The 13,382-nt window shown below is 44.8% G+C and overlaps 1 protein-coding gene across 1 annotated transcript; it reads left to right on the top strand.

Moving 5' to 3' along the window:
* The first annotated feature begins 228 nt into the window (after positions 1-228).
* On the top strand, positions 229-12,984 carry PSTK (phosphoseryl-tRNA kinase). Its single transcript, XM_026494328.4, has 6 exons — positions 229-3,989; positions 5,995-6,286; positions 6,524-6,722; positions 9,351-9,426; positions 9,910-10,003; positions 12,768-12,984. The coding sequence occupies exons 1-6, from the start codon at positions 3,774-3,776 to the stop codon at positions 12,965-12,967; spliced, it is 1,077 nt and encodes a 358-aa protein (XP_026350113.1). The 5' UTR covers positions 229-3,773; the 3' UTR covers positions 12,968-12,984.
* The last annotated feature ends 398 nt before the right edge of the window (positions 12,985-13,382 follow it).

Genomic DNA, 13,382 nt, shown 5'->3' with positions numbered 1-13,382 from the left:
TTAATGTTCCTCCAGGGATGTGTTATAATATTGGATTTCAGGATAAGGGGAAACTATAAAATTTATACCAGTTTTACCTTTGATAGCTGTACTTTTATATGATATAACATGAACAGCCAATGTAAATTTTCTTAATTGATAGTTACATTTATCTCCAAATGCTGTGGACATTTTACCTTTCTCACTTTCCTCAAGTAAACTTTTAACAGCAGGAGATGTCTTTATTTACGTGTGGATACCCAGCATTTAACACAGTATCTGGTACACAAGTACCAAATATTGAGTAATTTTCACAGTGTTAAAATATAGCTCATTTATTAGACTGCTGAGGAGTTTGTTTTAAACATCTTTATAACCATTTAAAACATACAACAATTGTAGGAAGTAAGGAAATAGTGAGAAAGCTTGTTGGAATTGTTTTCTTCCAAGAGAGTTGTTTTGAAAGCTTAAGAAACCAAGACATTGAAATCTGTTCCATCATTGTTACTATGAATCAGAGACTGCCCCAGATCCTCCTTTATCTTAGCAGAACTGCTTCTTTTTTTTTTTTTTTTTGAAGATTTTATTTATTTATTTAACAGAGATAGAGACAGCCAGCGAGAGAGGGAACACAAGCAGGGGGAGTGGGAGAGGAAGAAGCAGGCTCATAGCGGAAGAAGCAGGCTCATAGCGGAAGAAGCAGGCTCATAGCGGAAGAGCCTGATGTGGGGCTCGATCCCATAACGCCGGGATCACGCCCTGAGCCGAAGGCAGACGCTTAACTACTGTGCCACCCAGGCGCCCCAGCAGAACTGCTTCTTGTACCTGTGGTCTTTCCTCAGCCACTTTGTGGCTCTTAGGGTTAATGAGATTAATGATTATTCTGGGTCTAAGTACCCACTTTCAGTATAGTAGGTCATTTACTCGCTTTCACAGTACCACATTTACTCACCTCACAATACCAGGGGCAGAGTGGTCTTTGAGAAATCAGAAAAACACTACATATTGTAAGATTAGTTCAAGATCTGGCAACATTTCAGTATCTGGCTCACATTTTAGTATACCTTTGTTAGGTTTTTTAAAAACTTAATAGGAAGATAAGATTGGTGACTTGAAGATGATTCAACTGGAAATGATACTGATAGTATAGAAAAGGAGCCAGTAAGCTCGCAATTTTTACACTGGCCTGAAATTTACAGTTTTTTAAACAAGTACCTCAGTGGAGAGCAAAGAAAGGCAGTTCATTTTCACAGGCCCGTGAGGAGGAGGCAGCTGAGGGGAAAAGCACTTACTAAATGTCTACTGGGTTATGGAATAACATGTCTTAGTTAATCTTCTCAGTAATTAAAAGTGAGAGTTTGGAGAGGTTGTGAACGCCATGCTTGCAATGCCATGTTTGGGTTAAGGTAAAGCAGGTCAAAGTATTTTTTTTTAAGATTTATTAAAATCTTAAATCCACTTTAAGTCGGGCAGAGGGGGAGAGAGAATTGTCAAGCATACTTCCCAGTTAGCAGGGAGCCCGACGGGACACAGTCCCACAACCCGAGATCATGACCTGAACTGAAATCAGGAGTCTGATACTTAACAGACTGAGCCACCCAGGCATCCCAGGTCAAGGTATTTTTAAAAATCTGACTAGAACGGGCTACCAGAAGGCTTAGCTCTAGGAATTAGTGAAGAAAAAAAGATACTGGCAAAAGAGGTGAGGAGGGAGGTTTTATTACCATTGCTGTGATTGAGGAAAAGTGGGCTTTGGCAAGCTAGATTGTTAGTTTCTATTAGCAACTGAAGAACTTGAGTGCTGAGTTGGCAGAAAAGAGTGTTAACCAGAGAAGGAACCCTGCTTCTGAAGACACTGGGGAGGCCAGAAGGTGGAATCTCAGATTTTCTAAGTGCCCTTTCGAAGACTGCACTCATTACACAGATCAGGAAACTTAGCCCCGGAGGTGTCACACATTGCTCTTTGTGCTCCCTTGCTCTCAAGTGAATATAGCCCCTTAAGGACATTCAACGGAGTTGGAGCAGGCAGCCGAATCAAAGTGGACTGAAAGCTCTCACGAGGAGAAACAAATGGACAGCCTCCAACGTGGGACAGTTGAGCTGAGGCAAAAATTGGAATTGGGTGCTGAGCTGCTCCTACAGCTTACGAAGCAGTCATTCCAAGCTGAGGTCCTGGGCGACGCCTGGGGCTCTGAGGGCAGAACTGACAGAACTAGGAAGACGCGGCCTGTCAAGCAGTCTCACCCCAAGTTCAAAGCAGAGTGACTGCTCCAGCATGAAGGTTACTGACAAACCTCCTTGCGTCTGAGGATCAGAAGGGACAGAATGAGGACAACGGAGGCTGCACTTAGTTACAGTGCCATGTGACAACCGATCTAAGAGCGATTTAAACCAAGTTTAACATCCTAAATAGAAGTGGCGTGTGCCCCTTCAAATTATGTGTTTGTATGTGAGGTAAAATGGGCCGCAAATGTCTCTTGAGGATGGGGTTGAGTTTTGTTGCCCCCTGTAACTATTGCAGTGACACCAAAGACTAGGTCAGTCTGAACATGGCTACTAGAATCTAACAGCAATGAAAGTTTGGGTCCTTTCCCTCCGCAAAGTTCTTAGTACACTCAGCTTTTTCCTTAAATCAACTGAGCTGGGAGGGAAAGGAGGTAGAGACACTCATTGTCAGTAAGCAAGGCTTTTTAATTTCCAAGCAGCTACCTGCTGAGGCTCAATAAAAACTAGATTTCTGCCCAAATTTCTGGATCTTCATTGCTGACGCCATCTATCTGAGCTTCGGGCACTCTGACTCAGCAACCACCCCCATTCTCCCGTTCAGCTGGGGACCTTGGGCTTGCCACCCCATTGGCGCTCATTCTTGCACTGGACCAATGACCAAATGTCATGGAATGAAGAGTATGCTTAACTCACGGCTCACCTTCAAGAGAAAATGTATGTGTAGATGCTCTGAAGTCAAATTATATCCGATTTAACGTGGCGTTACTGATTGCATTTTGCCCCCCTTTGATTCTAACCTCATTTGCACACATTTTGAACACACCACGTTATGACTAAGAAGTAATCCCCTTTAAAATAAGGTGAAAGTTAGAATCTGAATTCAACTTCACTACATCACAACCCCATACAAGGAATTTTATACCTCTCCACAGCTTAGTAGTTCTCTCAACACTAAAATACCTACTGTCCTCTGCATGAATGCATTGGAACGGAGGTCTAGGGATGTTCCTATCCTGCCTTTACTTTCTCACACTTGCTGCAACTCAGGGCACAGTACTAATAATTGACTTTGCCTTCCACCTGTCGCATTTAGGCGGGGCAGCGGAGCCCGGGCGATGGACTGCCAACTTCGCCTTATATTCTAATGGCAATTGACCTTTCAACGACCGCGGGGGGAAGACGGTCAAAGTCTCTTCCGGGATTTTCCAAGAATCTCGCCTTAACGAAACCGAGGCGCAATTTCCCGTGGCTTGCAAGTTTCCAGCAGGGAGGATAAATCTGACCACTTAAGTCCAACTCTCTGACGCTTTGGGAAATGTCCAGGAGTTAGGAAATGAATCGCCGTGGTCTCTCCAGCCTATTTGCCTCGCCCCACAAAGAGCTCCGCATCAGCGGTTCCGGCGACCCCGGAGAGATCTCGGAGACAGCGGGGCCGCGCACAGCGTGCGGATTGGAAGACGCTCCGGCCGCTCCTTCCCGGCCCAGGCGGCGCAGGGGAGTGCGCGTGCGCGCTGAGCGGACTGTTCCGGAGACGACATTCCCAGCCGCCCTCCGTCTCCCGCGACACCATGAAGACCGCCGAGGACGCCAGAGGAGCGTGCAGCGAGGGACCGCGGGAGATAGGCCTCTGCCTTCTCTGCGGCCTGCCGGGAGCAGGAAAATCGACCTTCGCCCGGGCCCTCAGCCATCAGCTACGCCTGGAGCGGGGCTGGGCCGTCGGCGTCGTCACCTATGACGACGTCATGCCGGACGCGTTCTTGGAGGAGGCGAGCGCGCGGCCATTGGTCAGTACGGAGGGGGCGGGGCCTAAACCCGGGTCGTAGAAGGAAACGGAGGGGCTGCCGCTAGGTGCGGGACTGCACCTGGTATGGGAGGTCCGTCCTTGGCAGAGGGGGAGAGACCGGCATTCGTGAAAAGTGGAGTTGTCTTAACAACAGAATATATTGACTCCATGTTAGAGTAATTCGTTGTAGAGATTTATATGTCTATTTGGGGGATGTATGTATTGTATCTTCTATAGAGTGAGGCTTAAGACAGCGTTAGGTTTTGTCAGCGTGCGAGATGGACCCCCCGCCCATTGGTCGAGAATGCTCTTGAAAAATCCTTTAGGAAGATTGTTCTTAGGAAGGGGCGCAATCTCTTAAAAATTTCAACACAGCCAGTTTAACATCCAGCCGTGGGCGAATCTTTGCGGGTCTTTAAATTTATACAATTTGCAGAAATTTTTTTTAAGAAAAAGGATACAGAATTATAAATAACAAAATTCCTAGGGTCCCTCCCATGACAATAGAAAGTGGCTGTACAAATGAAGGGCCTGGCCTCTGAAGCTCACTCTTTATTCATCTCAGGGTAAATCTGCCTTTGCCAGCATACGAAAAGATGGCTGTTTCTTAGAAGACCATCAAATGAAGTAATGGGCTTGTGTTTAGTGACCAGCTTGTACGTTCCAAGTACACACTTCTCTTTAAGCCTTCAAATCACACTCAGCCCAGCGAGGTGCATCCCCTTGGAGAAGCATATGAAAACAGATCTGGGGCATGGTGGGGAGAGAGTACATTCATGTGTCCCATCTCATTCTCGAGCAAATCCTTTTTGACAGATTCTGAAAATTTTAAATACATTTGTCATTTAATACCTGACAGTATTGGGTGCAGATGGATGCACCTAAGTAACATGCAAATATGATGTGATTCCACTCTGTAAATATATATGTATAAATACAGTACTTGCCTGGATGGAAACATTTTGGACCGCTCCAGCAAAATTATATATACTTTCATATTCTTGTTTAATTATGAGGTAAATGCAGTATCAAGTCCCTGGTAGCACTAGATTTAGTTGGATGATAATAGTTTCACCACTTGAGCGAAAGCTGAAAGTTGTTGATAGGGATCGTTGTATTTGCTGGGCTTTTTCCTCACTTTTATTTTATTTTTTCCACTCCTCCTTACAGATGAAGGCCATGGGACTCATCTAGTCACGATGGGTAGGAAATCTCACCTTCTAGGAAGTGATCTTGTTTCCTTTTTAGTAGGTTTACGTGGTGTATTTGTTGTGCGTGCTGTAATCTCAGTGATGTGGCAGGGCATGGACAGGCAGGAGAGGGATCCTTTTCTTGTATCCTGTGTTTTCTCTCCAGCCTGGATCTCATAAGTCGGGCCCTGCCATCCACAGTGCTTGAACAGCACAAGATTACCTGTATTCTCAAGTTATTTATTCTCTTCCCTTCAGTCTATTTTCTCTATCGTTCCCCATCCCATTTCAACTCTGTTGTTAGCCTGAAGTCTTTTCATCTTGACCCAGGCACCTTTCAGCTGATCTTTTCTGTCCACAACTTTTCTCATTTCAAGGGCAAACCAGCATAGCTATATCTAAGCCAGATGATTTTATTTTGGCAGGATATTGAGTTTGGCCCTCATTTCTCCAGGATGGTAACAGTGGACATTGATCTAGAAGAGAAAGAGAGATGTGCAGACAAATGCCTAAACCTGAGTGGGGACCCGCCCTATGCAGAGCAGGACGTCCCGTACGTAGGCAAGGGAGGGTCTGAGCTGCTTGCTGCGTGGTTGAGTCCGAGGAGACTTCAGAGGACTAACACCAGTGAGTAGGAGTGTCTGGGCAGAGGAAACCATATACACAGAGATATGGAAGCATGACAGAACAAGCGGTGCGCAGAGAATTCCAGATGGTTTCGCACTGCGAGCTGAAATGTTCATATGGGGCGGGTGGCAATAAGCATGACCACTGGCCAGAGCCTAACATAAATTATAATTCTTCCATCTTTTGTAGCCATCCCAATGGAAATTGCTTCGACAGGAACTGTTGAAGTACCTAGAATACTTCTTGATGGCTGTCATTAACGGGTGTCAGATGTCTGCCCCACCCAACAGGACTGCTGCCATGTGGGAGCATTTTATAATCTGCTTAAAGGATCAAGATTTGGTATCTTCTGCCGCGCTGGAGACCCAGTCTTGCTACCTCTTAACGAAGACTGCTGTTTCTAGACCTTTGTTCTTGATTTTAGATGACAACTTTTATTATCAAAGTATGAGATACGAAGTCTACCAGCTGGCTCGGAAATGTAATTCAAACATTTATCTCTTACACAGACATTTCTTTGCATATCAAAATCACTACTGTTCTTAGAATTTAATTGGATCGGGAAGTTAGTATCGATTTACTTAATTTTCAAAGCTAGATGTTCAGTATTGCAAATGGTTTTTCCTGCTGCAGCCAGATAATTTATCTAATTTGTTTATGTCACGTTTTGGAAACAAAACAGTGCACCAGTAATTTTGTGGTTTAACATTGTTTTCAGATTCATTAGGCTTTTGCCAGCTCTTTTTAGATTGTTCTCTCGAGACCTGTTTACAGAGGAATGGCCAGAGACCCCAGGCACTGCCTGCCGAGACCATCCATCTAATGGCAAGAAAGATAGAAAAGCCCAACCCTGAGAAAAATGCGTGGGAACACAACAGCCTCACAATTCAGAATACACCGTGTTCTTCTGAGGCCAGGTATCCCACTTAAAGCCAACCTTCCCCTGGTGCCTCCCTGAGCTGGGCACTGTGTGCCTTGCCTGACTCATGTCTGCTTGGTTAATTCTTACACAAGCCTTGGAGAGAGAGTGTTATCTTCCCTTTATGGAGAAGAGGCAACTAAGGGAGAACGTTAGTTTGCCCAGAGTCCTCGAGCTTGGGGCAGCTGAGATGTGAACCCGAGTTTGTGTGCAAACGCGTACTCTCGTTAAGACTGTTGTCACGAGAGCTCAGAGCAGGGAATGCAGAATAGGGCACATCTTTGAAACTGTCATTAAAGTAGCACAGTCTAAATAGGTTGCCCAGTAATTTTGCTCTAGAAAGAAAGAGTGGAAGTGCGGACTCGGCACTTTGCCTTAAACCTCCCGGTCGTTACACCGCTGCGTGTACGTGAGGCGTGTGCTAATGCTTCCGCTCGCGAGCTCTGTCTTGAGAGCTCTGCAGCAGCACGTTTCTAATGGGAATTTCACTGGCGATGGAAACGTTCTGTATTTGTTCTGTCCACGACGGTGGCTGCTGGCCACATGTGACTGGTGAGCTCTTGAAACGTAGCCAGTGCCTCTGACGGCCCGAATTTTAAATTTTATTTTAATAGCTTTAAACTTAAGTAGCCTCTTGTGGCTGGTGGCTGTTGGGTCAGACAGCAGAGTTCTAGAGCTGTATTGCCTGCATTTCCTTAGCCCCTAACTCTTGTCCACAGGGGATTGGCAGTTTTTATTTTTTATTTTTTTAAAGATTTTATTTATTTGAGAGCGAGCATGAGCTGGGGGGGTGGGTAGTGGCCACAGAGCTGATTGCTACTCAGTTAACATTTTTTCCTTTGGATGTGAATGGCTGGTTGAGGCATCGAGGTATCTATCCCATAAGAGTGTTGTCAATGCTTTGAGACCAGTGAGGGCCAGTGCTTTTCTTGCTGAAAGCAGGGAAGAGTGTGAGTCTCTCCCATGCTGTGGCCAATGCTTAGCATAATCTGTCTTGTCTTGGGTCTTTAGAACCTGGCCCCCTGTTCGCACATGTCCAGAATAGTTACAGCGTCAGTGAGGGCTTGTTTGAAGCCTGGTGGCCTTGTATTAGAAGATGAAAGATGGGGGCGCCTGGGTAGCGCAGTCGTTAAGCGTCTGCCTTCGGCTCAGGGCGTGATCCCGGCGTTCCGGGATCGAGTCCCACATCGGGCTCCTCTGCTGGGAACCTGCTTCTTCCTCTCCCACTCCCCTGCTTGTGTTCCCTCTCTCGCTGGCTGTCTCTCTGTCACATAAATAAATAAAATCTTTAAAAAAAAAAAAAAAAAAAAAGAAGATGAAAGATGATCTGACAAGTGTACCTTTTCCAGGCTGCTCTCAAATACTGCTATTTAACCACCACTACTGCTAGTAATGTTACTACTCAGAGCAACAGTTATTGAAGATACTCTGTATTGGGAACACTTCCCATGTATGATCTCATTCAATCCTCGCAAACAACTCTTGAGGATAAATTGAATTATCCCCATTTTATAGATGCAGTAACCGGCCCAGGTAAGCAAGCTGACACATCCAGGTAGTAAGTGGCAGACCCAAGGTTTGGACCCAGTGCAATCTCACGAGGCACCCCAGAACCTGGCTCTTTTCAGCGTGAGAGAGATCATCCTGAGGTGGAGAGGTCCCTCACACTAGCCTGAATTGTTTCAGTGCCGCGTTCTGCACTCCGAGTAGAATTCAAACTCCTTACCATAAATGACATGTTCTAACCCCAGTTAACTTTGCAACCTCATATCCTCCTACTTTTCCCCCTTGCCACTCTTCACCCAAACCGGCCTTTGTTCCGTGAACACGAGGAGCTTGTTCTTGCCTCAGGGCCTTTGTCCTTACTGGCCCCTCTACCCCTGCCACTTATTTATGCCTGACTGACTTGCCTGACCGTCGTAACCAGTGTGCGGCGTGTCCGTTGGGCTAATCAGTCACTCTCTTAACATCGTCACTTTGTTTATTGCCTCTGCTCCTCCACTCGTCACTGTCTGAAATTATAATTTTTTGCCTAATTATTGAGACAGATAATATAATCATTGCCAGGCTTAGAGAAGGTAGGGATTTCGCTGTACCCCCTGCTTAGCACAGTCTCATATACGTGGTTGCATATTTTTCATATAAGAAGATACTCAGTAAGATCTCATTAAATGAATGAATGAATTCTGCCTCCACCCTCTGCGGCCCCTTGACCAGTGAATAACTCTGCTAACCTACATCCAGTGAACAAGCAGAAGCCAGAAAGTACAGACTGAGCACCCTTCTTCAGAGAATAAAACAGAGCTGCAGTAGCCTGAAGGTTAGCACTGAATGAGGGGAAAAGAGGATGTCTTTTCAACGCTTATTAAACTGAGTCTTAGAAAACTGGTTTTTTTAAATAAGGGGATTCTTTTGCCTTATGATTTGTTTTGAGCTTCTGCTTTTGGATTTTACAAGTAGAAGGTAGCTTCCAGATCATTTCGTTTTTTCCCTTAGGCTTAGGATCTTTGGGTTATAGAAAGTTTATTCCTCTAGAATTCAATTTAGTATTCATAAACACAAGTTCTTTTTTAAAAAAGAAAGGTGTTCGATACAAGCATTTATTTTATCTCACCTTCTCTTGTAGCCTGAAGTTGACTGACTTATTGCTCACTGCTTTGGAAAATCCAGTAAAAGATATTGAGGACAATGTGGAACAAAAGGTGAGTCTTCCAGCTTAGATTTGGTATACATGGGAAGGCAGCACTTTCTGAGCGAAGGTCTTTTTGAGCTGAGTGTAAACTATGAGTAAAATGTGGACAATGCTCTGTCAGGGCCTTGGCGTCTCAGCAGCGCTCGGCTTCTGACTCGTGGCTGCGGTGGCGCGCCAGCTCAGAGCCAGTTGTTAAACTCTGAGAAACGCTGGAGCCCGTCGCCATTCTGTTGGGAACTCGAAACGGGCAGGGACAGGAATATGTGCAGCGGAGACACTGCCAGGCTCTGGAAGCAGTTGTGTTGCTGTGGTTTCTGGAGAGCACGTCTTTAGACGCTCATCAGCACCTGCTGTCTGGATGGGACCATCTTCTGGGGAAGGACAACTGGAACAGAAAAGCCACCTTCACTTTCCTTTTCGTCTTATCAAATACGTGTCACACTTTGGCCATCTCTTTTCTGAAACTTCCAGTAACAATGTCCGTATTACATAGGAGACAGACAGAATTATCTGCTCGACTAACGTTCTGCATCAGGCTGACCAGACGCTCCGAAGGATTGTCTCGCAGACGATGAAGGAAGCGAAAGGTATGTTGGGTGGTCGCATGGGGTTTAGTTGGTACGACCCTGCTGCTATTCCTGTCCCCGTGACCCTTTGGGTAGTTTCTTAGCTTTCAGTCCTGATGTTTACATCATGTTTTCAGTTTCAGTGTGCGACTTGGTTATAGAAAAACTGAAAGCTCCACCCCTAGACCAGGGTATTCATCCATCCAGTACATTTTTATTGAGTGGCTGCTCTGTACTAGGCTTTATTCTAGATACGGGAGCATCAGTAGGGAGCAGAACGTTATACTGAGCAGACAAATACATGAGTATCTGCTGGTGCCCTGAAGACAAATAAAATAGGGAAAGGCAATGTAGAGCGATGGGAGAGCTTTTTAAAGGGGAGTCGGGAAGGCTTCTCAGAGAGGACATTAAAGCCGAGATATGAATGAACGGAAAGAGCAAACACGCAGTCATCTGGTGGGAGATCGTTCCGGGCAGTGAACACAAATGCAGAAGCCCAGAGGCGAAGTTGTCTGGTATGTTCTGGAGCAGAAAAGAGGCCACTGGGTTGGGTGAAGTAAGGAACGGGGAGAGGTGGTCAGGGGCCACATGTCAGATGGGCAAGCTCAGTGTGGTGTCAGTCTGAACTTGAATGGAGCATGTGCTAGTTCCAGAAAGTAACTCCTTCAGGTTTTAAATATTCAACTCCTTGCTATACTTAAATTTTGATTTAAAAACTAACATTAGCTTAACATTTCTTGAGCTTTTATTGAACTCCTTGGCTGTCCTTAAATTTTGATTTAAAAACTAACGTTAGCTTAACATTTCTTGAGCTTTTATATGCTAAGCGTTGCCAGTCTTTACAGCCCCATGAGGTGAGTGTAATTTTACAGATGGGGACATGACGGTTCTGGGAGGATCAAGTAGCTTGCCCAAGGCTGCACAGCTACAGGACACTTGGCCATCCTGGGTTCAGAGTCAGGTCTGACTGCAGTGTGAGCTCTCCGTGATGCCCCCGCGTCACCAGCATTCATTATTCATACCTTTACAAAAGCTTGGAACGTTGGAAAAGCAAACAGTACACTAACCATGTGGTGTTTTTCATACTTTTTTTTTGACCCACGATCCATAAGCAGATTTTATCTCGTACCCTAGCGTGTAGCCCAGTACACGAACACATGCGTGCGTAGCAACACATTTCACGAAACCCTCACGTGTGTCGTGAGCTCTACTACGTTCTGTTTGATTTCATTTTAGAAAAACACTGTTTGGAGCCTGCACCTCACTTGTAGGTTACAGTCCAAAGTTTGAAAACCAGAGGCCTGGAACAGAAACGGCGGCACAATTAGAATAGAAACAAAAATAGTTGCAGGAGTTCTTTCTCAAACATTTGCCTTTCTTGCCTTCTGTATAAATGAAGAGAAGGGGAGAAGGGGGAATAGGATTATGTCCAAATTCCTCCTGACTCATTTCCTACCCATTAAAATACACTGTTTGTTTGTTTATGTGAGGGAGGTGCTACTAGCTTCTAGATCCATTCTTAAGTGAAATTAGAAATTCAGTCGTACCATCAAGAAAGTGAAAAGACAACCCACAGATCGGGAGGAAATACTTGGAGATCATTTATCTCATAAGAGACTCGTACCGCTGAGTAATAAAGACAATCCAATTTTAAACATGGGCAAGGGGTCTGAAGAGACATTTCTCCAGGGAAGATACACAAATGGCCAAACCATAAGAAAACACACTTGACATCAGTCGTCCTCAGGGAAGTGCAAGCCAAAGCCACGACGAGATGCCAGTGCACACCCACTAGGCCAGCCAGAATCAAGTCCACGCGGTGGCGAAATGCAGACCCTCGGCCACGGCTGATGGGAAGGTAAAGTGGTGCAGCTGCTTTGGCAAACAGCTGAGCAGTTCCTTCAGCGATTAAATGGAGTTACCATGGGACCCAGCCATCCCACCCTTAGGTATCTGCTCAAGAGAATTGAGAACGTATGTTCATATAAAAACGTGTACACACATATTTGTGTCCGTATTATTCCTAGTAGCCAGGATGAACCTTGAACACAGTAGGCAAAGTGAAAGAAGCCATCACAAAAAGCCACATTGCCTGAGTCCTGGCATGTGAAGTGCCCGGAAGGGGGAAATCTACAGCCCCATTAGTACATCGGTGGTTGCTTAGGGATTTGGGGTGGGGTGGGGGCTGGGGTAGGAGGTGGGAGCTAACGGATGCAGGTTTCTGGGACGATGAGGTGGTCTCAGATGGACTGTGGGGATAGGGCGCATGTCTGCAGGTATACTGAATCGTAGTTTAAATGAATAAAGTGTATGGTATGCTGGTTTTATTTCAGTAAAGCTGTTTAATAACAAAAGAGTCTTGTTTCAGTCACATTACCCACATGGCTGGTGGCTGCTGGGTGGAATAGGACAGAACATTTTCATCACTGTAGGAAGTTATAGAGTGGACAACTGCTCTAGAGATGATTTATCACAGTTTCAAACCAAATTGTCATTTCCTAGTTCTGCTTTTTTGCCTTACTACCTGTTAGTAGTCTTGTCAACAGCAAAAATCTTTTTCAGACTTCTCTTTTCTGCTCATGCATTTCATAGCGAGGTATTGAAAAGACTGGTTTGCTGTCATATTAATGTGACCTTTGTTTCTCTAGTACATCTACTCACTGTGGTTATTAACAGAATAATCTGGTTTGTCTGAAGTATTCACATTCATTTCCTGATATGTTATGAGACAGCCCAACTTGATTTAGTGTACACGAATAATTTTGAGATTATCTTTTCATTCTAGATGAACAAGTGGTTCCTTTCAACTTGAAGCTTCTAGCAGAAGAACTCAACAAGCTCAAAGCAGAGTTTTTGGAGGACCTAAGACATGGAAACAAAAAATACCTGTGCTCCCAACAAACCATCCACGTATCAGATGTTATTTCTTTTTTTCATTATGAGAAAGATAACATTGTCCAGAAATATTTTTCAAAGCCGCATTAAAACTTCTGAACTTCCAATCAAATGTCTGATTTTGGTTACGATTTTGCAAACTAAAATAATTTTGTGTCACTGGATGCTTTCTCACCCATTGATGGGAATTGCCGAAGACTTATTTAACAAACAAAAAAAGCAACAGTCCATGCTAAAGATCCATTTGTCATAACAGAAATAACTTCAGTCAGTCACTGGCCAGACGTGACATGGATAATTAGGCATCAGAGGCAGGCAGGTGGGGACAGGGGTCTTGCTGAATGGATCCTCAGGAAAGCAGAGACTAGGAAGGAAGACGAGATGTGGATGCACGGAGCTGGTTTTGTTTTTAACTCACGTGAACAATCTTCTCATGGGTAAGGCATTCTACAGATTCAAACCAATGTAGCCATAAAACTCTTTTTTTAAATTTATTAACAGTTTC

The sequence above is a fragment of the Ursus arctos genome, unplaced genomic scaffold (genome assembly GCF_023065955.2).
Source record: "Ursus arctos isolate Adak ecotype North America unplaced genomic scaffold, UrsArc2.0 scaffold_7, whole genome shotgun sequence".
In the NCBI taxonomy this organism is placed as follows: Eukaryota; Metazoa; Chordata; class Mammalia; order Carnivora; family Ursidae; genus Ursus; species Ursus arctos.
Note: the sequence above shows the minus strand (reverse complement) of the source record. Positions and strands in the feature narration are given on the sequence as shown.